General features: G+C 44.3%; 11 protein-coding genes across 11 annotated transcripts; 5 read left to right on the top strand and 6 right to left on the bottom strand.

Annotated features, from left to right (window-relative positions):
- Positions 1-81: 81 nt before the first annotated feature.
- On the bottom strand, positions 82-613 carry BO72DRAFT_342823 (uncharacterized protein; the record flags this gene model as incomplete). Its single annotated transcript, XM_040940633.1, has 2 exons — positions 82-224; positions 313-613. Coding segments are annotated over 2 exons (444 nt in total), but the record flags the coding sequence as incomplete, so codon positions are not given.
- An 804-nt stretch (positions 614-1,417) lies between these two features.
- Positions 1,418-2,409, top strand: BO72DRAFT_391796 (mitochondrial 54S ribosomal protein uL3m; the record flags this gene model as incomplete). The annotated part of the gene is made up of 2 exons (XM_040941871.1): positions 1,418-2,213; positions 2,315-2,409. 2 exons carry the CDS (start codon positions 1,418-1,420, stop codon positions 2,407-2,409), a joined length of 891 nt encoding a protein of 296 aa, XP_040795544.1.
- Positions 2,410-2,431: 22 nt separating this feature from the next.
- Positions 2,432-3,543, bottom strand: BO72DRAFT_532647 (cytochrome c oxidase assembly factor 1 family protein). Its single transcript, XM_040950446.1, has 2 exons — positions 2,961-3,543; positions 2,432-2,887 (listed from the first exon to the last, which is right to left on the bottom strand). Exons 1-2 carry the CDS (start codon positions 3,423-3,425, stop codon positions 2,795-2,797), a joined length of 558 nt encoding a protein of 185 aa, XP_040795543.1. The 5' UTR covers positions 3,426-3,543; the 3' UTR covers positions 2,432-2,794.
- Positions 3,544-4,130: 587 nt separating this feature from the next.
- Positions 4,131-4,922, top strand: BO72DRAFT_391797 (uncharacterized protein; the record flags this gene model as incomplete). Its single annotated transcript, XM_040941872.1, has 4 exons — positions 4,131-4,218; positions 4,296-4,357; positions 4,437-4,767; positions 4,828-4,922. The coding sequence occupies 4 exons, from the start codon at positions 4,131-4,133 to the stop codon at positions 4,920-4,922; spliced, it is 576 nt and encodes a 191-aa protein (XP_040795542.1).
- On the bottom strand, positions 4,833-7,594 carry BO72DRAFT_314604 (putative JmjC domain protein). Its single transcript, XM_040940542.1, has 2 exons — positions 7,217-7,594; positions 4,833-7,154 (listed from the first exon to the last, which is right to left on the bottom strand). The coding sequence occupies exons 1-2, from the start codon at positions 7,482-7,484 to the stop codon at positions 5,194-5,196; spliced, it is 2,229 nt and encodes a 742-aa protein (XP_040795541.1). The 5' UTR covers positions 7,485-7,594; the 3' UTR covers positions 4,833-5,193.
- A 652-nt stretch (positions 7,595-8,246) lies between these two features.
- Positions 8,247-11,094, top strand: BO72DRAFT_473168 (putative para-hydroxybenzoate-polyprenyltransferase Coq2; the record flags this gene model as incomplete). The annotated part of the gene is made up of 4 exons (XM_040947182.1): positions 8,247-8,312; positions 8,372-9,293; positions 10,565-10,858; positions 10,943-11,094. 4 exons carry the CDS (start codon positions 8,247-8,249, stop codon positions 11,092-11,094), a joined length of 1,434 nt encoding a protein of 477 aa, XP_040795540.1.
- A 19-nt stretch (positions 11,095-11,113) lies between these two features.
- On the bottom strand, positions 11,114-13,204 carry BO72DRAFT_453605 (ethanolamine-phosphate cytidylyltransferase). Its single transcript, XM_040946020.1, has 4 exons — positions 12,861-13,204; positions 12,688-12,805; positions 11,860-12,634; positions 11,114-11,790 (listed from the first exon to the last, which is right to left on the bottom strand). Exons 1-4 carry the CDS (start codon positions 12,973-12,975, stop codon positions 11,473-11,475), a joined length of 1,326 nt encoding a protein of 441 aa, XP_040795539.1. The 5' UTR covers positions 12,976-13,204; the 3' UTR covers positions 11,114-11,472.
- A 1,333-nt stretch (positions 13,205-14,537) lies between these two features.
- On the bottom strand, positions 14,538-15,502 carry BO72DRAFT_314419 (putative mitochondrial protein sorting (Msf1)). The gene is made up of 2 exons (XM_040940540.1): positions 15,247-15,502; positions 14,538-15,175 (listed from the first exon to the last, which is right to left on the bottom strand). The coding sequence occupies exons 1-2, from the start codon at positions 15,397-15,399 to the stop codon at positions 14,762-14,764; spliced, it is 567 nt and encodes a 188-aa protein (XP_040795538.1). The 5' UTR covers positions 15,400-15,502; the 3' UTR covers positions 14,538-14,761.
- A 2,328-nt stretch (positions 15,503-17,830) lies between these two features.
- Positions 17,831-19,155, top strand: BO72DRAFT_416906 (thioredoxin peroxidase DOT5). The gene is made up of 2 exons (XM_040942601.1): positions 17,831-18,337; positions 18,514-19,155. The coding sequence occupies exons 1-2, from the start codon at positions 18,028-18,030 to the stop codon at positions 18,843-18,845; spliced, it is 642 nt and encodes a 213-aa protein (XP_040795537.1). The 5' UTR covers positions 17,831-18,027; the 3' UTR covers positions 18,846-19,155.
- Positions 19,156-19,272: 117 nt separating this feature from the next.
- On the top strand, positions 19,273-20,206 carry BO72DRAFT_532640 (putative NADH-ubiquinone oxidoreductase 21 kDa subunit). The gene is made up of 4 exons (XM_040950445.1): positions 19,273-19,375; positions 19,469-19,536; positions 19,591-20,084; positions 20,135-20,206. Exons 2-4 carry the CDS (start codon positions 19,477-19,479, stop codon positions 20,157-20,159), a joined length of 579 nt encoding a protein of 192 aa, XP_040795536.1. The 5' UTR covers positions 19,273-19,375; positions 19,469-19,476; the 3' UTR covers positions 20,160-20,206.
- Positions 20,207-20,762: 556 nt separating this feature from the next.
- BO72DRAFT_391786 (DUF1761 domain-containing protein) lies at positions 20,763-21,261 on the bottom strand (the record flags this gene model as incomplete). Its single annotated transcript, XM_040941870.1, has 2 exons — positions 20,763-20,897; positions 20,959-21,261. Coding segments are annotated over 2 exons (438 nt in total), but the record flags the coding sequence as incomplete, so codon positions are not given.
- Positions 21,262-24,600: the final 3,339 nt, after the last annotated feature.

Below are 24,600 nucleotides of genomic sequence, written 5' to 3'. Positions count from 1 at the left end.
GCAGCAAAGAAAACGGCGGATGCTTGTGTGTATCCGCCAGTCCGACTGATGTTCACAAGAAATCGCAGGATCTTACATGCCCCTCGGTCTGCCTTTGACAATATCATAACCCCACTGTCGCAGAGCTTTGACAACTTTAGGGGTAATGGCTGCTGTCAAGGGTACTCGAATAAAGATGAGACTCTTGTGAATCGCGTAGGCAAGTGCAAGTTGTGTCCATAGACCTGGAAAAGCCATGGCAGTTAGTCACTGCCAAAGCCTGAATGAGTGAAGGGCTTAACATAAGACACTTACTAGCATTTTCGCCGTTACCTTGCGCCTGTGCCGCACCTTCCCGAGTATCCGTGTTGGTTGTCAAGCTCTTGTCCTGTTCCGAGTCTGCATTGGCACCCTGCTTGCTCGGCCAGACAGCATCCACCGCTCCCTTGACAGACTCAAAAATGACGTGCTCATAGTAGCCGATTCGCTCTACGCCCAGCAGACGAACAGCGGCGAAACAAATCGGAAAGTCCATGGCCGACAATAGCAAATACACCCACAAGGCGGACCAGCCATACTCTTTCGACAGGTTACGCAACCGCTGCGACAGTGAAGCGCCTGGTTTTGGTGTTTGCGCCGCGTGTCTTGCGCGGGACGACTGGAAGAACCGGCGGAATGGTTGTTGAAGTCGGTAAAAATTAGGAAGTATGGTGCCGCTAGTAGTACCGTGAGCCTGCTTCCATTGAGGGAAGATCGCCCGCCGCTGGAGAATTGACGTGTGCGTTGCGGAGGATCGAAAGGCGCGAGTGAAGGCAATAGAATTCGTTGCAGATGATGTTTTCGGGATAGCCAAATTTCCTCTGGCTATGCCGGGAAGCTGAAAGAGCAAACTTGACAGGAAAGGACGACGTGGCTGCATCTTCAGAATGAGGTGACTAGGCGCGCAGCAGGCTAGGCGTCCTAGAAAAAAAAAAGCGGAATTGAAGATTGCTGTCTGATGACGTTCCGGGCGCAGATAGTGAGAAACTATCGAGGTACGTAGTTGATATTTATTCGCTACTATAAGCAATCTATCCCGGTTTATCGGCGTGCCGGTGCATCCGGCCTCCGATGCCAGCCCACCAGGTGTTTGACCGACTTGGCCGCCAGGATTTTTGCATGAAGAGGCTCTGTATGTATGGTAATTTGAATGTATGCCCAAGTACGGAGTACTCGGTAATTACTCCGACGAACTGGCGAGAGTTGTTCAGTACCGGAGCATCTCTCTGCCTGGCGCAGCCAGGCCGCCGGGGCTACTCACCGCCTTCGAGGTTGTCTCCGCAAGCCTTCCAGAAATCTCGGCTGGGAAAAAGGACGACGGCCTCCTCCATATCACGGCTTCGCGATACCACCACAAGCCCCTGCTCCCGCTCTTCCCGTTGGTTGGCTAAGCTTCGCCATGTCGCCTCGTCTTTTCGGGCAGCTGGCTCATATTCCCTTTCGCTCCATCCGGAGCCCTCGTTCCGCCGTCCATGGTCATGTCCCCGTTCGCACTTTCGGTATCCGCTCATTGAACCCCCCGAAGACCTCCCGCTTCGATATCGGTCCGGGTCTACCTGTTTTGAAGTCGACTCCCACGGCGGCCTTGGAGCGCAAGGCTAACACGCTTCCCCTGCGCACTGGTGCGATTGCGATCAAGAAAGGAATGACCGGTCTGTACGACGCGACATCCGGGAAACGTATCGCTTGCACCGTCCTCCAACTAGATCGAGTTGAGGTTGTTTCGCACAAGACGCTAGAGAAGCATGGTTACTTTGCCGTCCAGATGGGCGCTGGCTGGAGGAGGCCTGCCAACCTGACCAAATCGCTATTGGGTCACTTCTCTGCCAACGGGATCTCGCCGAAGCGCCACATATACGAGTTCCGGGTGAAGGATGAGAGAGGCCTCTTGCCTGTCGGAAAATTGGTCAACGCCGACTGGTTCAAGGTGGGCCAGTATGTTGATGCGCGATCAAACTCCAAGGGAAAGGGGTTTGCCGGTGTGATGAAGAGACATGGTTTTGGAGGTCAAGATCGCAGTCACGGTGTCAGTTTGACGCACCGTTCGCTTGGTTCCGCAGGTCCCAGTCAGGGCGGTGGCTCCCGTGTTTACCCCGGCAAGAAGATGGCGGGAAATATGGGAAATGAGCAGAACACAGTGCAGAATCTTAAGATACTTCAAGTGGATCAGAAGAGTGGAATTGTCGTGGTTAATGGTAAGTCACATACCAGCCGTCCCCGGCAGGCCTTTCGACCTGCAGTTGAGTGAATGTAGGGCGACATCGAATACTGATCATTGTGTATCTCTGTACTCTAGGTTCCATCAGTGGCCCCAAAGGTTGCGTTGTCAGAATACAGGATGCTTTGAAAAAGCCTTGGCCGAAAGTCAAGCTGGTCTCTAAATCATCTTGATAACCAATTCGAAAGCATTCTCCCTCCGCCCAACTTTCGATTGCCAATCTCCCTCACCGTTCTTTCATCCGTGAGATGTACCATAACACCATACTATTTTTTCCTCCATAGAGCGACATTTTTATTTGACATGTAAATGATATCCATATCAGATCAGATCTCTTTCATCCACTCAAAACTGCTGCTTCCATATCGTTCCTGCCGTGCTATGAACCTCTATGTCGAAATCCGAAAGAGTGGCGAAGGAAAGAACAGAGAAGCCCTCCAATGACCGAACGCCTGAGCACAATGCACATGGATCTCAAAATATCTACAAATAAAGATTCCCAGACACCGTGTACCACACAGAAAATACAATGTACGCCACAACCTCAGCATTATTTCCCTAGTTGCTGTGCCGAAACGGGTCGATATCACTGTCAAGGAGTTGCACCACTGTTCCGTCTTCTGTTTCCAGGCTCCATTCTTCTGTGCAAAACTGATGCAATTGCTGGTTAGCTAAAGTTACATTTGCCATTCGAGGGGAAAGAGGTCTTAGTTGGGGGACGCACATAGCTCATGCGGTTGGGTCTAATACTCCGAAACCTCATCTTGCCTTGCCCTTTGGTTCCCTTGACCCAAAATGAGATGTCAATGCGTCCATGTAGCTGATTCATTTCACCACTGATCCATGGGATTTTTTGGGCGAAGTAGATCTCATTCCCTAAAATCTCACGGGCTCTCGGCGAGGTCCTCAGGGCATACAGTGTGCTGCTGACCACGCTTGAAGATGACTTCTGATAATTGAATATACCCAGCATAGCCGCGCCCACAACAACCGCGAAGAGTGGCAGTGTGCGGAGCCAGCGGCTCTCGCTGTTGACAGACGGCAATTCTCGATCTGCTCGACGCTCCATGAGAGGGCCCGAATTGGAGCGCGGGGCAGGGATCAAGCTGCGACGAGGAGGAAGAGCTCGGCGACGAGCGCCAGGCAGTTGTGGGACGCCAATGCGCCGTCTTGCAGTGGGTAACAACATTCTCAAGACAGTAAAAATCCCGCCAGATAAATGTAGTCTTTTATTTCATCGACAGGCCTAGGGTTGGGAGGCGTAAAGAGTTCTGAGATAACCGCGAGAGGGTGTTTGGCCTCGGGAGTTTTGGACAGCGGGCCCAAAAGTCGCAAGCTTAGCAAACGGAGCAAACAGTTTACTCCGTACAGATGATGGCTATTTGACACCGGTTGAATTTCTATTGCTACCGGCATTGATATTCGAAAAGACAAGTCCACGGTAAAAATCGTCTCACATTAGGGATTACTGGGGTTTTCAGAAGCCGAAGGCATTACTAGTAGGGCCCTTTATTAGGGAGTCTTTTTCTTTCATTCTTTTCATTAGGATTATGAGGGTCTATATTAAAATTGGTATGTACTGTACATGATTATACGGGGAATCACATGGCTTACCGCCTACTGGGGAGGGCTTAGTTCCAGTAGCGTAAGAATTACAGTCGGTGCCAATCATTGGATAGCGATCGACTATCCTCCGTACTGTACACCGTACTAGATAGGTAAAGTACTATACCGAAACATTAAGCCGGTTAGTTGTGTGATGTACTGTATTTCAAGCAACACATCAGAAGTGAGCCTGGCCCCGACCTCACTGAGTCGCCGGATAACTCTGTAGCCCATTGAAGGTGTCTCGAGTTTCCCTCTCATAACTGGGTCTTCCGAACTCTGAGAAATGATGGCGGCTGCCAGGCTTCGGCGCGCGTTCCGCTATCCAGATGATCTGGGAGATGATGAGTATGCTCGCGAAGAGTTGGATGAAGAAGGTCTGTGTGATCGATTGGCCAGCGAGGAAGGCTGGCTTACAGCTTGCGACGCTTAAATTTCACTAATAGACCTGCAGAGCAAGAGTGCGTAATCCAGACCCTCAAACTACTGAACGACAAGCGAAACTCTGAATATAGTGTAATGAGGTTCCCTTCCTAATCATGGCAAGTCGAAGCGTGGCGGACACCGCTAAACAACATGGTCAATCATGGTTTAGATTATCTTCGCCGCCATCCCCCTCTTGTCCGCGGCCATTTATCTTCTCCCACTGCTCTCCAGTTCGTCTGCCACTATTGACCGGTGCGTAGCCCTTGTGAGTGTACTGTCTTTGTTGGCAACCGCCCACATCATGAGGTATCTACCGCATCGACGTCACGATAGCAAGGGCAAAAGACGCATGGTGGACTCGAATGGCCACACCCAAGCCCGGCAACTTCTTCCACTCGTCAATGCAGCGAGCTGCGTATCCTTAGTGCTGATCCACTTTGTATTCACATCCAAAGAATCGTGGTTCAGCACCGAGCTGATTACATCCTCGGTTCCTGGAGGTTAGTACTTCGCCAGATTTCCCGTACCTAGTCAAGACTGGTGTCGCTCATTCTACCTAGCAATGTTAGCGACTGTCTGGGTCGCGAGCAGGGTCATGTCGTCCGTTGACATCAAGGATCTTGAGACTCTTCGATACAATTATAAAGGGGCCTAATGCGCCCCGCTAAACCTATTGTTTCGAGAATGAGGAAGCATTCCTGGCTGGCCGACCAAGAGGCAACACCTACGAGCGCATCCACTAGGCAAGCATGGCACTGATGTCTGTTTCTTATTGCAAGCTTGAGAAGCATAATAGTTGTCTTTTTCGCGTTATCAACAAATCGGCTTGAAAGAAACGAATACCACTCGCTTGAATGACCAATATCAGAACCCAACTTGCTACCAATGTATCCTACATGTGAAAGTTCTCATGTCCGCTCATAAATTCATATTAACCGATTACCGGACGGTGTAGACATTCCACCCTCAGGTAGCAGCAATCTCTCCAGAGCAGGATCTACCAGAATGCCTTCATAGTCTGTCGAAGATTCTGGGACTGTAGAGGACTCGTCTAGTTGGATGCCCTGCCCAGGTGCCAGCTGATTGTGCTGTTCATCCTCATTCTGGTGATGCTGAGGCTGATGCTCCTTCGGTCCATCGGTCTCATCTTCCGCAGCCTTCTTTAACCAGCGTAGATTCGAATGCCGGAAGTCTACAAGACTTTCCACGCTACGCGGATCCGCAATTTTCCGGGTGTCATGGCCGAGTAACATGCATGTGGGCTCGAAAGGGCGCATCGTCGGATCCCGGCGACAGGCAGCACAACTGCAAATTTTATTGCATTTAGGGCATTTCCAATCCAGAACCTCCATTGTCTGTTGCGGAAGCATGTTGAAAGCCCTATAGAGACTTCCATAACAATAGTACTTGCCACAATGTGTGCATGAGGCAAGTTTCCACAGTGGTTCAAGATACCTGCAAATGTGACACCGACCAACCTTCTCTGTTTGATCTCCCCGAGACATTTTTCGTCTTTTGCGTGCAGAGACGATCTCCTCCGTGTCACTATCTTTCCCTTCCATAGGTTCTGACTGGACGATTGGTTTGCTGATATCGACCCAAGGCCGCCTACTTAGCTCTTTTTGGCAAATTTCAGCCAGCGTCCTTTTGTTCAGTCGCTCTCTTTGTGTATCCAAAGGCAAGTATGTCTGCTCAAGTTCTGACTTGGCTTTGAGGAGTTGTTGCCTCCAAGCCTCATGCTTCGCTTCGAGTTCGTTCCAATCGAATTGCTCAGCCCATTTGAGGGCTGATATGCAAAGACAGCTTCGACCCATCGCATAACATTCCATGCAAATGTCGTACGCGTCGTCCTCATCCGAAATAGATGGAGTAACGCAATTCGGACAAGTGAGGAACCTGTTAAAGATATTTCCTCGACAGTAGGAGCATGTGATATTGCTATCATAAGGAATAAACTCGACATCTTGTCCGGGTAACTTGCTGCCGAAGCATTCAGAAAGAAGTACCTCGTTGTACAAATTGAAGAGCTGCTGGAAATCCTTGATCAGTTTCTTGTAGGTCGGGCGATTTATATCGGATTTCTGGGCTTTTTTAAGTACGGCGGAGTAGTGTTCGAGCGAGTAGAACACGATGGACTTGTTTTTATATTGTTCATCCCGGCAAACCATTCTTGCGTGAGGTAGAGCTTCATGTAAGGCCTTGTCCAAGGTTTCCACGGTGGTCCGATTCCAAGCAACCTTCATTGTCCTCGTTCCGCGGTTCCACACCTGATGTGCTGCTAGAGGCGGTATAAGAATGAAATCTCCTGGTCTCTGTTCGACGACGTATGTTTTGAATGGGGCTGCTTTCCAAGCGTTTATCTGTGCGAAATGGTCCTCGATGTCAATGTCATGACCAAGCGTGGACATCCAGTAATTCGAGACAGCACGGCGGTCCTTGCTCTCCGTCATGAACCAGATAGAAGATCCTTGCTTAGTATCTTTTCCATATTCAGCTGAACCATCAGATGCTTCAACCATTATATTCTGGCCGAGGCTGCCACACATCTCTTGATGGGCTGGTGTATAGGTTCCCTCATGGCCGATGTAGCACATAAGATTCTCTGCACGTGCGTTTAGAGGAAGACAGCTCATCAAATCACCAGCTCTGGCCACCGGAGCGTTCGAGTGAGCCTTGTTGAGATAAAAGACCGGCGACGGTATGACTTCTTTCAATTCATCATGCCATTCGGGGGGGCAATCAATATCTTTCAGATATATCCGCTGCCGATCAGTGTCTTTGTAGTTGTATGGTGTCCATTGATCAGTAAGAAGCGGCATATTTTTAAGATAATGTCCTATCGTCAGAGGCAAGTCGGTCTTTGTACTTAAATTCCGCGCATATTCCGCTTGACACGACACATGTTGTCAGCTGGGATTTCAAGACTCCTGAGCAACCAGGCTTACTCACTCTTTGCAGAATAATGGCCCCTGAGCCACTTCTCGGAGAAAAGGGTATGATTCAGCCTTTTCTCAAAACCCTCAATGACCAACGGTCTGCCCAATCGAACAACCTGAAGTGCAACAAGTTTCTCAAAATCATCCAAGTCATTCTGATCGATAGCATCGCAGTGAATCCTGGTAACAAACTCGAAGTTCGGTGTCGATTCCACTAAAGCCTCTAGGTCTAGGTCTGGGGAAAGCGGTTCAAAAGCCGCGCGAGGACGCTGTGCGGGCATTCTGAAAGACGATCGGGATATGTTGATTTGGGTCTCAACTATTCAGGGAGGGAAAGGAAGAAACTGGAAATGAAGATGTTGGTGGCATAGGTAGACAAGTCGCATATTCACCAAGTGCTTAAAGCATGTTTTTTTTTATTTTTATTTTTTTAAAAAATAGCAAAGATGCAAGGTCTGGTGTTACGGACGAGAAGTATGGCTCAATTCAGCTCCAGCACAAATGAACAGAGCTCAAGAGGTCCTACCCTTTTTGATCACACGTGGATGCAGCAGAAGTGGACCCTCTTCGTGTAACTATAGAAAGAATGGGCAAAGGCTGTTGCAGATGACGAAGAGCAAAAAGAAGATAACAAGCGCGTCGTACTGCACGCGCGGGAGGATGACTGATGTACGGAGCGGACCGAGCGGAATGGACTTCTCTCTAGGCTTGCTTGAATTTGTTGCCGGAATTATCAACTTACACACCCAGGCGATGAACTCAGGGACGAGGACCCAACCAGCCAACCTTGTTTACCCTTCCGTCTCCCTCCCTTTGCATCTCCTTGATTCCGTGTCTTGATCGAGCGGATTTGTGCCAGAGTCAAATTCCTGTTATGACTGACTGATAACAGCCATCTATTTTGTTCTCAAATTTCCCGATAATGACTGCAATCGCAAATATGCCATTGTCTTGCTTACCCCTGCGCTATCTGAATCAAATGCGTCGATGCTTCGCGGGGCGAGCCACCTCTCTTCACCAACCACTTCCATCCGCTTTCTACCATGGCTCTCGCTCTTCCTCATTGCCCCAGAATAGCCCAGCAGCGACCAATGTCTTTCTGGAATCCCGTCGAAGATCAAATTATGACACGTGCAGGCTCAAAGACTCAGGCGTTTCTACCTCGCAGAGTCGCGCAAGTTCGAGCTCGGTGGATCACTACAGACCACCGGAAAAGGGCTTCATAGCCTCTCTTCCACGGTCATGGATTCCATACGCGGAGTTGTTGCGCCTTGATAAACCTACAGGCACATACTATCTTTTCTTCCCTTGTCTATATTCCACCCTTCTTGCTGCATCCATGACGACTTCCACTGGCCCATTCGAGGTTGCTGGAACTGCCGGTCTATTTCTCGCCGGTGCCTTGATCATGCGAGGTGCTGGGTGTGCGATCAACGATCTATGGGACCGGAATCTGGATCCGCACGTTGCAAGAACCAAGTTTCGACCTATCGCGAGAGGGGCAATCTCCCCTAGCAAAGCAGTCGCTTTTACTGGCGTTCAACTCCTGGCAGGGCTGGGTGTCTTGCTTCAGTTTCCAACCCAATGCCTCTGGTATGGTATACCTAGCCTGCTTTTGGTGGCCACCTATCCCCTCGCTAAGCGTATCACATACTACCCGCAAGCTGTGCTTGGCCTTACATTCTCGTGGGGTGCGATTATGGGTTTCCCAGCACTGGGTATTGACCTCCTTCACAATACTCCTGCCCTGGAAGCAGCTGCTGCTCTCTATTCTAGTTGCGTCGCCTGGACAATTCTATACGATATGATATATGCACATATGGACATAAAAGATGATGTAGCGGCCGGCATCAAGTCAATTGCTCTTCGTCATGAGAAAAATACAAAAGCTGTCCTCGGTGCATTGGCAGGGGTCCAAATATCGCTGCTTGCTGCAGCTGGCGTCGTGGCTGGTAGTGGACCTATTTTCTTTGTCGGCAGCTGCGGCAGCGCAGCTCTTTCCCTTGCTGCGATGATTTGGAAAGTTCAGCTAAAGAATGTACAGGACTGCTGGTGGTGGTTCAAAAATGGCTGTCTCTTTACTGGCGGCGGTATCACTGTGGGGCTACTCCTGGAATATATCGCGCAATCCACTGGCTTCTATCATGAAGCTACAGAGTCGCATTGCTAAGGAAATTCAGAGAATGAGCCGTACCTTTGCAGGCTTTATTGACCAACTCACCCTGTAATTTTCGAACGCCTTCGTGTTTGAACACCGATATACTGCTCCACGGCACAGACTATAGCCTCCCAATCCATCATGGCACCATTGCCAGAGTCGCCACAAGCAAGGTGCTTCTCCATGGGCCGAAGAACGGAAACCCAGCCATCCTTGCTTGAATTATTCACACCCCATTCCTTCTCTAAAATCTCAATCTGTTTGCCAGTGATGGGATGATTCCACATTGCCGTGTTCATTGCTGGAGCAACAAAGATAAGCGGCTTCTTAGTCTTCAAGTTGCCATCCACCATCCCGGTCGTATCCCATGCTCTTATCACCGAGAGTAGAAGGTTGTCGGCCATCCCCATGGTCATCTTAGCCATGGTGTTAGCCGAGAGGGGCGCAACAAGCAATAAATGCGCCCACTTCCTAAGTTCTATGTGGAGTATCGGTTCGCCACGAGTCCAGGGATTCTTCCACTCATCTTCATCTCTGTAAATAGCCTCAACACCTGGGACTGCTCGCAGAGCTTCTAATGAAGGCTGTTCCAGGCTCTGTCCATCTAAAAAGCGCTCCGCTGACTTGGTGACGATAATACGAATAGACACATTGTGGTGACGACTAAGCGCTTGAGCGATATTCGGCAATTTGATTGTAGCGACCGATCCGCTGGCCGCGAGAATTATGTGTATCTTCTCATCGTGGAAGTGTGTTTGCGCGCTCAGTGGTGGCGAAGAATATTCCATGAAGTGAGAGTCCAATGGATTTTTGTTCGAGAAAGTGCGAAATTGGGGATAGACTTGAGCCGTTTCAAATGACCTTGCACCTACTTAGTCCTTAAGGACAGTGGATCTGCCAGATCACATGATCTTGATTGGCTACGTATCCCATGATCGTCGTTGCTTGTCATCTACTCAAAGTTGATTGGTTCTATTAACCTAACAATTCGTACCGGAGTTGGCTTGTGAGCTGGTTAGTGAGCATGCTTAGCTAACGGACCGGTGCAGAAGTTCTCCGCAAAATCCGTAGACTTTCTTCCAACTATTCTCGACTGAAGCAAGTGTGCAAATAATATCTCGAAACCATCATGTTCTCTCGCATCCTACCTTCCTCGGTGGGTCCCAACAATGCTCTGACTCTATCATCTCACCAAGCTCACAGAAAGATTGCATCTTCAGGCATCCCGGCTTCTCTCCCGGCCGTCTTCAATCCAACTTCGCTCGCGAGGCTCACCTTTGTCATTCATTCTCAATGTCCGTCTCTTGTCATCTGAAACTCGGACAGCGATTGATAAGGCTGTCGCGTCTGCCCCAGTTGTTCTCTTTATGAAGGGTACTCCGGAGACTCCTCAGTGCGGGTTTTCCCGGGCCAGCATACAAATTCTGGGATTGCAAGGCGTTGATCCCAAGAAGTTTGTTGCCTTTAATGTTTTAGAGGACCCAGAGTTGCGTCAAGGTATGTTCTGAAGACTGGCTAGGTGGATGCCTGCCCAATTAGCAAGTGCAGTCAGCTAATTTTATCCCAATTTCAACTTTGCAGGTATCAAGGAATATTCCGATTGGCCCACGATCCCCCAACTATACCTTGAAAAGGAATTCATTGGTGGCTGCGATATTCTGATGTCTATGCATCAGAATGGGGAGCTTGCTAAAATGCTGGAAGAAAAGGGAGTACTGGTGGCAGCCGACTAACCATGACCAAATTATCATCCATATTGTATGTACATTGCCTTGCGCTCTGGCTTAGCACCCCAATCCAACCCGGCAGATTGTTCGTCCACCTCGTCTCACCCAAAAGAACATCGGAACCCTAAAGCTGATTTTCTATTGCTGCAACTTCACAATCTTCAAGAAGTTGAAACCCTGAAGGGCTGTTCAGCGTGGGGAGGTACCTTCGATACATTCCCCCTGTGTTTCCAGATATGTGCATAACATCACAACAAACCAACAATCTCTAAGTTGGGACTTCAAAGCTACGTCCAATATTCTTCTCATCTCTAATTGCTCATCGTCCGACTATCGACATTGATCCACCATCCGGGATGAGCCTTGGTGGATGCCACCCGCGGCTCACACCCTACTTACCTCCCTCGATTTCGCTAAATCCTCAACAATTCCTTTCTCAACTTTGGCACGTTGTCTCGCCTCGTACGCCTCTTTGCTCTTCAAAATCCTGTCGACAATTTCCCCAGCATTGACATGCTGGTAGGGATGACTCGGAGATTCCTTGAATATACCCATCTTCTTCGGAGCGACATAAGGATCGTAGGTGAGGGGTATGAACGTGGTGGGGCCATGATAAACTGCATCTGGCGCACCTAGAGGCATTGCTTCCAAATACGACTGGCTTGGGGAAAAGGGAGCAGAGAAGACGACGGCATGGACGTACTAGAGGAGAATTAGCAAGATAGTTCCCGGATTTACGGACCCTATGAAGTAGGTGGGCTTTAAACTCACTCGACACTGAAGGACACATAGTCCACGCTCGAAGATGTTCATGATGGGATAGTTGAGCCCTTTCCAATGGTTTATGACGTCATCATCATGAATGCCGGCAACAACAAATGCCGGCTCGTAATCTTCACCATATTCCTGGATTCTCTTTTCCCTTGTCTTAGGATCATACCAATGCTGACGGTGGCCCTCAAGTCTTTCTAACTCAATGACCTGGCGCAAAAATTCAATATGACCGGAAGAAAACAGATCAAAGCCTCCGTCAACATACACAATACGTTGTCCTGGCTTGGGTAGCTTTCCTGTGACGATCTGCTCAAATGATCCCGACTCTTCACTCGTATTTCCAAGCTTCGCTGAGGTGGAACCATTCCAGATCCAGACACAGGGTCCTGGCTGTAGACCGCTCTCATCGGTTGCGTAGTCGCGAATTCTCTGCAGCAGATTCTCACCAGATTGTGCGCGTTCCTCCTCGCTACCGGAGCCTTCTTTCCCAGTAATCGTCTCCTTCACACTTCTAACGAAATGCCCCTTAGTACAGAGAAGCATGCGTCCTACAAGATCAGTTGTGGATATTCCCGGCGTTCGCTTGACCACTCGGAAACGGCCTGCAGCCTTCACGTAACGATAACAGTCATCGCCGTTGCTGTCAGAGGTTATGTCATCGCCATGCACGACATACTTGCATCCATAATGTGACACCCAGGGCAGGAAAGTCACGTAGGGAGCCGAGGGCACGCAGCGAGTTACCCATCGGCATGCTTCCACTGCAGCTACTCTAGGTCATGATCAGTCAAGTTCTACAATGAACCAATGCAAGAATTAACTTACCTCTCCTCCAATTTCATCACTGTTGGGCCTTTATTCTCTAGGATGGCCTCATCGGAGTGTACACCAACATAAAGTTCTCTGCCTAGCCTACGGGCCTGTAGCATGGCACCCGCATGTCCTACGAAACTCAGCTTTCGGGAACACGGTACCAAGGAGACGTTACAGCCTCTCACCGTGGTGACTGAAGTCAAAACAACCATCCACCCATATACGATCTTCTGAGATGGGTAAATCGTCCTGGGGATCAACCGGCCATTTTCCTTTTGGGGGAACTATGTTCTCGGACATTGGACTCGTGTTAAGGTGATTCGTAAGTGTATTTTTGGAGACGCAGATGAGTAGAGAGATAGGATAGGGATTCGTTAGGAATGAGTTAGGGATGGTTAACAAAGCAGAGCTAAATAGTTAGTCTTTCAATGCTAGTGATATAAGATCGATCGCCACATCTAGTCAACATGCGATTCCTAGCAATGAAAAGGCAATAATAGTGAGGGACAGAATGTCGCTGTTTAGAGGGGTACCACGCGGAAGTGGTTATGTGGCGTACCTGAGCAAATAAGTACCTTACATAATCCGGCACCTGGTGGAGTATCTCCCATCAGCCATTGATTCTCGAATGACTTCCCCGACTTTGTAGCGGTATCAGAGGCCATGCCTGTATACAGGCAATAAGATCATTTGCAAATGTTATGTGAAGATGAGCTTGCATTATAAAAGTAAGTGCTGTCATATCACGCATCAGACTTCGATGATTCTACAATAAATCTATATCAAAGACAACAGGGAAATCTAAAGAATATCTCCACTTAGCCTCTGGTTTTGTTTTTAATATTTTTACTGTTTTATTTTGCTGTTGTAGTATCTGCTGCAGTTATTTGATTATTGTTAAAGTTTTATATTATAGACCAAAGCTGATATGTTATTCAAAATCCAGTATTATAAATTGTATAAAAGGAACTAAAGTATTTCTTTATCCATTTTCAGTTAATATCTGTTTCTGCTTAGTCTTTGATTTTATTTTTTTCAATTTTCTATTATTCTATTTTACTGCTGCAGTATCTGTGATTCCGTTATTGGTGGTGACTGTTGTTTCTGCCTGGGGTGTCACCTGCGTTATGGTGACTGCGGTTTATCTTATTACTGTCTTTAGCTATTCTAGTCTTTATGGACTACCTTTTAATACAACTACCTACCATTTAATGAATTGTTTAACAGCATCTGCCGCAGCTACTATACTATGATTAATGTTTTATACTAAGAATTCAGCTTTATAAATTATATTAAAAAAGTCAAAAAAGTCTTCTGTTTATTTTTATCTAATGAATATTTTTGATTAATTTTTACTTTTATTTTTACTTATTCCAATATTGTTTTATTCTATTGCTGGAGTAGCTGCAGCAGCTATTTTACTGTTGTTGAAGCTTTATACTGTAGACTGAAATCAGCAACTTATCTTGTACCCAGCATTATACATTGTGTGGGGGGGGGGCAAAGGGTCTCTATCTATTCTTATATAAGTAATACTCTTATTTGGTCTCTGATTCTATTTTTGATACCTTTTTACCGGCTTCGGATATTCTGCACCTGCCGCAGCTATTTTACTGTCGCCGAAGCCCTATGCCATAGGCTGGGGCCGGCCACTCACTTCAAACCCAGCACTACAGATCGTGTAGGGGGGCCCAAAGGCCCCCCCGCTCATTCTTGTAATATCATACATAGGGATGCGCTTTGTGAGAACGGACAATTATGAGTAGTTGTAATAGCACAGAGAAATGTAGACCGGAGAGCGTTCTATTGCTTTTGTTGTGTAGGGAAGAGGTCACGCATCATCAAGCCATATAAGCTGCTCACTTTGCAATGGCGGGTGGGCATTTGAGTCCAAGCACTAACACTGGTGGGACAGCGGTTTGAAAATGTAGGGCTGGTGAGTAAATCGCAAGAATGGAGCTGAAAGATTCCCTGAAGTCGAGACGCTGGAAAGAACTCAAAGGAACGCCATATATATGCAAACGCTTGAAAAGATAATGGTTGACTGTGTCCGGTGACTATGTGTCAAGCCGAGGAGAACCTCAATTCAGAGTTGGTTTTTGTCGTGCTCGCGTTGTTCACTGAAGACTCGTCGACTCATTTCCAGAACAGCTTCAAATCCTTCTCGGCCTCGCTTCGCGTTCTGACTAAAGCGTTCAACACTGGCCTCCTCGACTTTGTTCTTGATTTTCTGCCAACCCCCACAAAGAGCGGTAATCTTCGCTTCTTGGCTGAACTGTGTACTTGAAGATGGATCCAGCAGTGATGGTTGGTAGACAACGGTTTCCCTGACACTGAGGACATTCGACCACGTGAGATTTGTCGAGCACATCGTGACCATTTTGGAAATTGGATCAACATATGATACTTCGTATACATGAGACGTAGCGCTGCCTCCAAATAGTGAGAGTACCCATTGTGGCACGGACTGATTACAGGTGATCAAACGTTCGGTGCGCAGCTGAGACGAGACCAAGGCATTAGTGATACTGGTTCAATCTGAAGCCGGATCAATGGGACCAAGGCACATACTATACCGGTTTGCATATCCACGCTTCGAGAAAGAGTGTCTACTGCCACGACATGTGTGGACTTGTCATTCCAAGGGCAGTACTTGCGCCAATTTGCGGTCGATACCTCCTCCCACGAATAATCAAATGTGCATGATGAAGAAAAGACCTTCATGACGGAAAGGAGACGGCGGGGCCAGGCTTTGACTCCAGTTCTCGAGTGGACAAAATTGGGCCGTGTTTCGAGATCCAGTGCACAAGAACGTGTGTAGGACACTGCGGCGACGACAACAGTCAAACAGCGAGAAGGGCGGGTGAGATTCTAATAAGCACCCCGACCACTACGAAGAGGTGGCAAAGGATAATAACTACAAAGGCCAATCAATCAAGATAAAAGTAGGAAAAATAGAAAGAAAAGAAAGAAAATCCCCTTCCGATGATGAGGTACGGTGGAGGCACTGGAACAAGAGCATGTGGCGACAACTTTGTAATGACTGAAGAATTAGTTATATGCGGTAGAACATTGTTGAAGTTGGAAATTTTACATTCGTAGACTAACCCCGGGTGGCGCCAAGGGTCGGGCTTTCCCGGCATGATCAAAGAAGTGAGCGAACTACGGCGAACGATGGCAGCCCACAAGTGCAGAGGCACCAAAAGCCCCCAGGCCTGGGAAAGAAACGTCACTGCCATCCAACCACTCTCTGACCGCTCTGCGAAACAAATATGTATGGCCATGTGCTCATATGAACATCAACAGCATTTTCACTGGGAGAATCTGTGGCTAGTCTTTATTGGCACATAGGACGAAGTCTTAAAGAATGGGGGTGCATCGTTTCGCGTTGAGATTGAATAACTACTTAGTACTCTGTAGTTACTTATAGCCATTGATCCCTTGTCAGAGAAGGGTCGAGCTCCATCTTACAAATAATTTCGTTTTACAGATACCAGGAGACATATACTATTTCTAATTGTTAATCAAACATAAGTTAATTAAGTGAGAGGATTAGATTTTGAGATTAAAGTGCTATCTTTCTCATATATATATATATATCTATCTTTTTCTTTTTCATAATATGGCATCACTGTATTATTCCGCCGCTGCGGCATCTGCTGCAGCCATTTTACTCGTACTGTCGCCGGCCCCAGGCTACTCGAACCCAGCACTATAGATCGCGTAAGGGGGGCCAAAAGGCGCCCCACTCATTCTTGTATATGCATGGGTCATTCTACAGGTTGTAAAACCGCCAGAATCATTGTTTCGGTCCAGATCTCGGCATCTTGCACCTGCTATAGCTCAATGATTGTCCAAAGGAGATCATTTACTCTGGATTTGCACGGTAGATGGGGGTATACACTACTATATTCTGAATTCACACTTGATAATTGCAGAGTAATCTTAACCTTTGCATTTAGCTTATAGCAAGGCCGTCGTCAACCTTAACAGGTCTGCTCACTACTTGCTGCACAAGCAACTAGTTAGCAACAAGTCTTCGCAAGAAAAAGCACAAACTCAAGTATAGAAGCTGAAGCCGAGTCGCGGTAAGTCCTGTAACCAACAATCACAATACATATAGCCAGACGCTATAACCGCGCTGATTGCAGCCTCGGTCACCCTGTATTTTGGTGTTCTAATACCATAATGAACATATATTCTATAGTTTTGGTGGCAATGTACGCCGTGAAGATGACAAGAAAAAAGATAGTGCTCTGCATAGAAGAATTATTGATGACATTCTCAGGCCAATGAATTGCAGTGTTTTTCTTTGAAACTCAGATAACATTTGACGGCGATTTGAGGCATCAGAGGTTGTTTGAACTAGCTACGTTCCCTCATGTGAACAAGAACAAAAGGCCTTTGAAATCACGTGGCCGGATTACTTGGCAACGCTGACAACCATTCCTTCGTCTGGAATAGCTTTAGTCATTCAGATTTAAATAGTTATACGAGTATCGCCTATTTAGCATAGGACCATATTGGCTCCAAGACCCCGTCGAAGCTATTCTCATAAAGCCCAGCTTGCAGCAGATTTCTTCAACAGGGCCTTCTACGAGGACAGCACCTACATATTACTGAGTAGCTTCTATGTGCCACAAGTGCTCGAGCAGGAACTGCTGGTGCTAGCTCAACTACTAATAAAAGAGACTATAAACACACAATATAGCTTATTCTTTATCAGTATTTGCGACTAGCTACACTTCCCCATCAGGATAAGCACCTCTTAAGCATAACACAGAGAGCGTATAATAATAGGTTTAATCAAAAATAAATATGATAAGACTACAGGCCGAAGCAGGGGTTACAGCCCAAGAAAATCCTGGTTTGCGTTAAGATAAGCAAGTCTTCCACTTCAATATGATTCTTATCTCCAGCAAACCTGGGGTAGAGTCTCTACAATATCGATTCACAAGACCGATCTCTTAAAGTGATGCCTTTCTGATTAAGCTGTATATGCTGGAAACTTCCTCGACTACAGTACAGAGCAAGACTGTAGCATTGCAAGAACCTGTATTTTGATATTTATAGTTATATTATCACCTGTCCGGGTCATAATAACTTCTGAAAACATGATTGTTGACTACTTATTGGGACTGACTATACCTACCCGGTGGGGGTTAGCGAAGTGACGGCATTCAAGGACAAGGATGAAAGCCCGGCGAAGTCTCACCTACCGCTTGATTACTGTGTTGTGCGAGAGTGCAACTGCAACCACAGACTACTGCCTTCAAAGTATTTCAACTCATTTTGTTCATTTGCGCCATCACATTTACAGTATTCACATTATTAAGAAGTCACAGTATCGCAATGGTCGAGTTGAGGAAGCGTAAAGCGACAACACAACCCCTCGAAACAGAACAAAAGAGCAAGCGCATTCTCGATCTCGACCCAGCCTCGAAGAGAGGGCCTAAAAAAGTCAAGGCTGGCGGCTCTCTTGCCGACGCGTCTAGCGATGCCCACCATGGATCCCCGAAAGTTGGAGAGACCCTCGATTTGAACCAATTTGGTGGTGAATTTGAAAATCATGATGGGACGAAACTCAGATTGAAGGATCTCGTCGACAGTAGCAAGTCCGGTGTTGTGTTATTCACATATCCCAGAGCGTCTACCCCTGGATGTAGGTTTAACTGAGACCCAATTCTGTTCTCTCAGCTCCTTTGGCTTGCCCCAATCCATACATGATGCATCCATGCACTGTACCATCTATCTTCGTCATTCTGTTTTATTTCTCCTTTTTGGTTACCTCGACATGACACACTAGCTCTTCCTAACTATGGACTCACTCTGCCCTAGGTACCAAGCAAGCCTGTCTTTTCCGTGACAATTATGAATCCCTAACTTCAAGTGGGATGTCAGTATACGGTCTTTCAGCGGATTCGCCCAAAGCAAACACCACTTTCAAGTCTAAGCAGAAGTTGCCTTTTCCTCTCCTGTGCAATTCCTCCTATACACTTATAGCTGCTCTTGGATTCAAGAAAATGCCAAAAGGAACAACAAGGGGGGTCTTCGCTGTAAGCAAGCTGGGTGAAGTTCTCCTACATCAAAGGGGTGGTCCCGATGCAACAGTCGAGGCTGCGCGACAAGTCGTTATTGCCTCGAAGGAGGAGAAACGGGAAAGTCCTTAGAGCTGCATCTTCTCTCGCAGATCTGCCACAATGGAAGGAGATAGACATGGATGTATTACAAAATTCCAACAAGTGATGGTTGGCCGGCAATTGATGTGGAGTATTCACGCGATATTCCTTGGTAGACGTAAATGTACTATTGTCCCTAGACAAGCCTATTGGTACCCCATTCCTCACCGGCTACAGACCAGAGTTGGGAGGTTGAAATTACTGCATAAAGAAGCTTTGATCATGCTTGGACGGGAGAATAGATGTGTAATCACAGAAATGGAAGTCATAATGATCCCGAAGGTTGTGAACCAAGGACCCCTCGACTCCTCGAGTGTTGTTCCAAGAAATTAGCTTCAGTTTGTTCGGGATGCATATGCTTACAATTAGATCAATGCTATTCATCCATTGCTCTCGGAAATACTGTTGTTCCGCACGACTCGACCTCCCGGGAAGGCCTCCGCCGGACAGTTCGATTGCTACTGACAGCGAGCCAGCGATTCCAGAGGGACGACTCTTTGCGGAAATATAGATCTCAAAAGGTGAGGTATGAAAGACCATGTGCTGCGCTGTGTCTCAGCATCTTGCAGTGAAGGCTTTATTTAATCGAAGTTTCACATACTCATAATCAATAGAAACCACCATGGCTCGCGACATAGTTAAAGCGGCCAAGTCGGCATCAAATGTGATAGCTGTTCACAAGGTTGGTCGTCAAAGAATGACTATACACTTCTGTATACACTAATGCGTTACTCAGAAATACACTGTTCAGTCGACTGGCGTATGGGAGCGTATCCGTCGCCTTCTGTCCATTGATCCTAGTCGCTCTACTGGCGTTCCATTGAACTCCCAATTCCGCCTGCCGGCTCCAGGATCTCTTCCACCTCTGTCCTATGACGACCCTATCACAGTTCCAGCGGGTGACATCGCCGATAACCCTTACTGGAAGCGCGATGCTCGGAGAAACTATCCTAGACTCAGTACGGTGAATCAGGCCGACGTTGTTGGTCTTCTTACCGTAGGCAGTGAGGCAGCACCAAAGGAAGTTTTGGAGCTTGGTGAAGCAGGTAAAAGACAGCTGGTATCGGTCAAGCAACAGGGAGAGGAGCGCGGCCTTGCCGGGCTTTTCGGGAAAGATAAGGAGGGGGCTAGAGGTGTCTTGAATGCAAATGGTTTGCCACCCTTGCCTTGCAGCTTGAATTCTTCGGCTTCCAAATACCAGCTGGATCATCAGCATGGCTATCCTGGAGTGTAAGTTCTATCTCACTCTATATTAATAATAATCACTGACACTCTGCAAGGTATCCCTGTCGCACTTTTGTTTGATTATATAGAAGTAGACATGCAATCACTATTTATCAGCATCTGTCTCCATTTACGCCTTCGGGCTTCCTCGTACAACTTCAACTCAACAGTTGTAACGTATGTAACACTGTGATGTGAGCAAGGTCGCGTGTTGGATATTTCAATATTTGCGTGACTTGGAGGGTAAATGAGAAAGCGCGCTCGAGGGCCACAGGTAGCTGAACTTCGAACCATTAGCTACTTGCTGCACGGAGCAAGTGGCTCTCTCAACTGTAGCTTCAGGTTCAGATAATTGCCCCCAATGCCGTTCGAATCGGTCGAGGTCCTCGGTTAAAATCAGGTCACGACTCGGAACTAGGGTAACATAATAATATCGTTGCCTTGTTTGCCCACGTCATCAAAGATTACCCTGGGCTTTTCTAACGCTTCAAACACAATTTACTAACGATTACAAGTTCCACTAACGATTACAAGTTCCAGAAAAGTCGGTTTCGCCAAGCCAATTTGATGATTACGGAAATTTGATTATTCTTGAAGCTAGAACAATATCGTATCTTATTCAACTGCACATAACGCAAAGACACAAGAATCAAATGTGGTACTGAGTTTCATCCCATTTATTCCTCACGCGAAAGGGTTGGTACGCGTGCCCCACCAGGTAAGGAATAGACTGAGTCCTACTGTCTCAAAGACCCTGCCGACAGCGCCCACTGCCACTGTGTCGAGGGGGCGTTTCTCTGTGAAGATCTGGCTGATGACCTGGAACGATCACAATCAATTAGACCAAAGTCGTAGCATGCGATATCATCAATAGACTTACACTTGGAGCTGCACTGGCCATAAAGATCAAACTTCCCAGATAGGCTGCACCCTTATAACTAAGGGTCCCCGTTGCATTGATCAATGCCGCCACGCCGTAGGTCTGTACAGCACTGCCAACCAGAGAGCTACCCCAGGCCGCTGCAGCACCAGCAGCCTCCTTAGACTTGAAGAACTCTTCCTTTGAATTGGCAGCTTGGGCACGATGGTAAGTATCGCCAAAGACTGGGGCGAGAATGCCTAGTGAAGCAGTGTGCGTGAAGATCGCGCCGACTGCGATTGCGGACGGCTTCACGGATGGCAAGTCTAATGGTTCTAGGTTAAAATAAGGCTCGAGCAATAAGTCTTTGTGAAGTTGCCAGGATGGAGTGGGATGGGTGTAACCTCAAGGATAACACTCACAATTGAGGGTCGTCATTTCGCTGGCTGTGGTACGCTTCGGGATCGTCTTCAGAGAACGAGTATCTGTAGTCTTTGATGCTGATGGTAATTGGTTTTGACAGTGATAGAATCAAGGGGATAACGTCGCTTTATGAAGCTCCCCAGATCCGAAGGGGTCACATGCCGTTGTCGTCATTCTGGTAAGAGACCAGTGACGAGGTGAGCAGTGACGTCGTCATGAGCAAAAGACACTTTTGAGAGGGATGGATCCTGGTCAGAGATGATAGGTTAGCACCACCTTGGGCATAGTGGATAAAACTAGTACCCTCCGTAGCTACTCAAGTAGGTAGGTAACTGAGAAGCCATTTTTCTATTGTGACGTCATCTCGTGTTCTACTCGACAGAGCTGGAGTAGTTCGATATGGTGGTATGGGTACTGCGGGCACGTAACTACAGCATCCATGATTGACTACTAGTTACTAGATGAGCTGATAGTTGCTATGGATCGGTTGAGGTTTTCTGGATGGCGTTGGCTAGCTGGACACTGCCATTCAATTCTGTCGCTCACATGTGACTATATGACGGCCAACCAAAGGTAGCAAGGAGAAAGCCTTCCAATTTCGAAGGGCACATGCCCTAACCTTGCCGGAAAGGGGGGGTTGCTTGCAATGGTTGTGCAATAGTTACAGGCTTAATATAGTTATAGCAGTATTATATTTTGCGAGACATAAGAATAGTATATTTTTTATGTAAAATATTATAAGTACCAGAAATATTATAACATATTATTTATATTACTATTATATATTTATTATAATAATTATAATTTTTATTTATATATAAATTGCCGGAAAAATATTTTAAATATATATGATAATAATTTAATTATGGCTTAAGAACTTGATATAATTAATTATTCTGTATAATATAAAGATTATTAGAAATTATAAAAGATAAAAAAGATTAAATTATTCTAAAGTTCTACTCTTCGGGCGGTATAAAAGACAGCTATATAACTAAATAGCAGAATATTATTATATTTGAATATACAATAATATATACTGGGCTTCAAAACAAATATTTACAACATCATAAATAATTAGATATTATATATATAAAGACACTAGAGTATAAAAATATAAAAATAAAAAATAAGCTGTTAAAGAACGTAAATATATAAAATAGTACTATATCCTAAAGTATATTAAAAACAAAAAACCAAAGAAATAGATAAAATAAATGAATATTAACTATATATTATAAAGTCTAGGTGATCCTTGCTTTGCTCGGATTGCTAAAAGATAGACTGGGCTATCTTATAGAACCAGTAGCAGACTTGCACGCAGAACTGGTAGCAGGCTTATATATAAAACTAGTAGCAGGCTTACTTATAGAACTAGTAGCAGACTTATGTTATAGGTAATCCCCAAAGCTCTATAGTATTTCTAATAGATTATCTTTATACTTCTACCGAAGGAGTTGTATTATTTACAACTTCTAGTTATTCTAATACTTAAAATCTTTAGAATCTTACTATATCTAGAAAATAGTAAGAACTAGTTTTAAAATAAAAACCTGCTATTATTTTATATCTAACTAATCTTTTTTTTATTTTTATAATTCTAGTTCTTCTTCTTTAGTTATTTATAAAATATAATATATTTTAATAACAGTTTCAAGAAGATAGTAATTCAAAGTTAAAAGATTTTATTATAACTAATAGTTTATTTTTTATTATCTTAAAACCTTTTTATAAAAAATCTTACTATAATTTAAAATATTATTAGTTTAATAAAAGATTATCAGCAGCTGTAAATAATTTATTAAATTATAATAAAAAATCTAACAAAAAAATGAAACTGATAATAAATTAAGTATAAGAAATTCTTTTTTATTAAGTAAATCTAGAATAAATATTAAGATTAAAGATATTCTATAATTTAAACTTTTTTTTAATATTTAGAAATATTAGAAATAGATTTATAATTTTAATTATATTTTTTAAAAAGTCTTGTTAAAATTTTATAGTAATTATTATAAGGTTTTCGAAGCTGTTAGCTGTATAAGTCCAACTTACTAATAAAAATAATATTTTTATTTTAATAAATTAGTACTAGAATTTAAAAATATATTAGTTACTTTTTGATATATTTTTACTAAATTAATTTTTATTTATTTAAAATATAGTTATTTTTAAATCCGATATTACAAGCCAATTAGAAAGAGCCTAGTAAAAAAATAATTAAAATTTATATAAATTCTATACTTATTTTAATACTCTTGAATAATATTCTTTTAAAATTATTAAAAAAATAAAATTATATCTTCTTTATAACACTACTATCTAATTTCAGCTGCGGTATTAAGAAAAATATATATTAATTATCCTAGAAAATATAATAAGATAATATTTATTAATATTTATTATTAGAATTTACATATTCAGTAATAAAAACAGAAATCAAAATCTAATCTATTTAATATTTTTTACAAATAATTATAATTTTATAAGAATATATAATATATAGTTTTTAAACTAAATTATTCTAATCTTACTTAAAAGCTATTCTAATATTTTTTATATAATAATACTAAATATCTTACTAACTAATATTCTAAAAAAGAAAAAAATCTGTTTAAATTTAGAAATTATAGTTTAAAAAAATAATATAAAAGAATAAAATAGGCTAAGATTAATTTTTTTAGTTTTAATTCTACTCAAAAAATATAAATAGTGTTATAGAAATTCTTTGAGATCTCAGCGAGCTATCTACAGATCTGTTATATATATTATATATAACTCTTATTAATAACTCTAAATTCTTTTATATCTAATCTTCTATTATCTTGCTAGACTATAGAAAGATAAGAATTAGTTTTAATATAACCAAACTGCTACTATTCTATATCTGATTAATGTTTTTTAATAATTCTAATTCTTTTTTTAGTTATTTATAGATTATAGTATATTATTTTAATGTTTATTTATAAAATATAATATATTATTTTAATAATTATATTAGAATAGCAACTTTAAATCAAAAAGTTCTTTTATTTTTAAGAAATTGTTATTTTTAATAATCTTATATTTTTTAAAGAATCTTACCGCGGTTAGAAATATAATCAGCTATTTATAAAACTATTAGTATTTATAGTATTAAACTACTAAATTATGAAAAGAAATTTAGTAAAATAATATTAAATTAATATTAAATTATTAGCAGAAATTTTATCTCTTTTATATAACTCTAAAATAAATATT

The sequence above is a fragment of the Aspergillus fijiensis genome (assembly GCF_003184825.1).
Source record: "Aspergillus fijiensis CBS 313.89 unplaced genomic scaffold BO72scaffold_98, whole genome shotgun sequence".
Classification (NCBI taxonomy): Eukaryota; Fungi; Ascomycota; class Eurotiomycetes; order Eurotiales; family Aspergillaceae; genus Aspergillus; species Aspergillus fijiensis.
The sequence above is the reverse complement of the archived record's forward strand: the minus strand, read 5'-3'. Positions and strand labels throughout refer to the sequence as shown.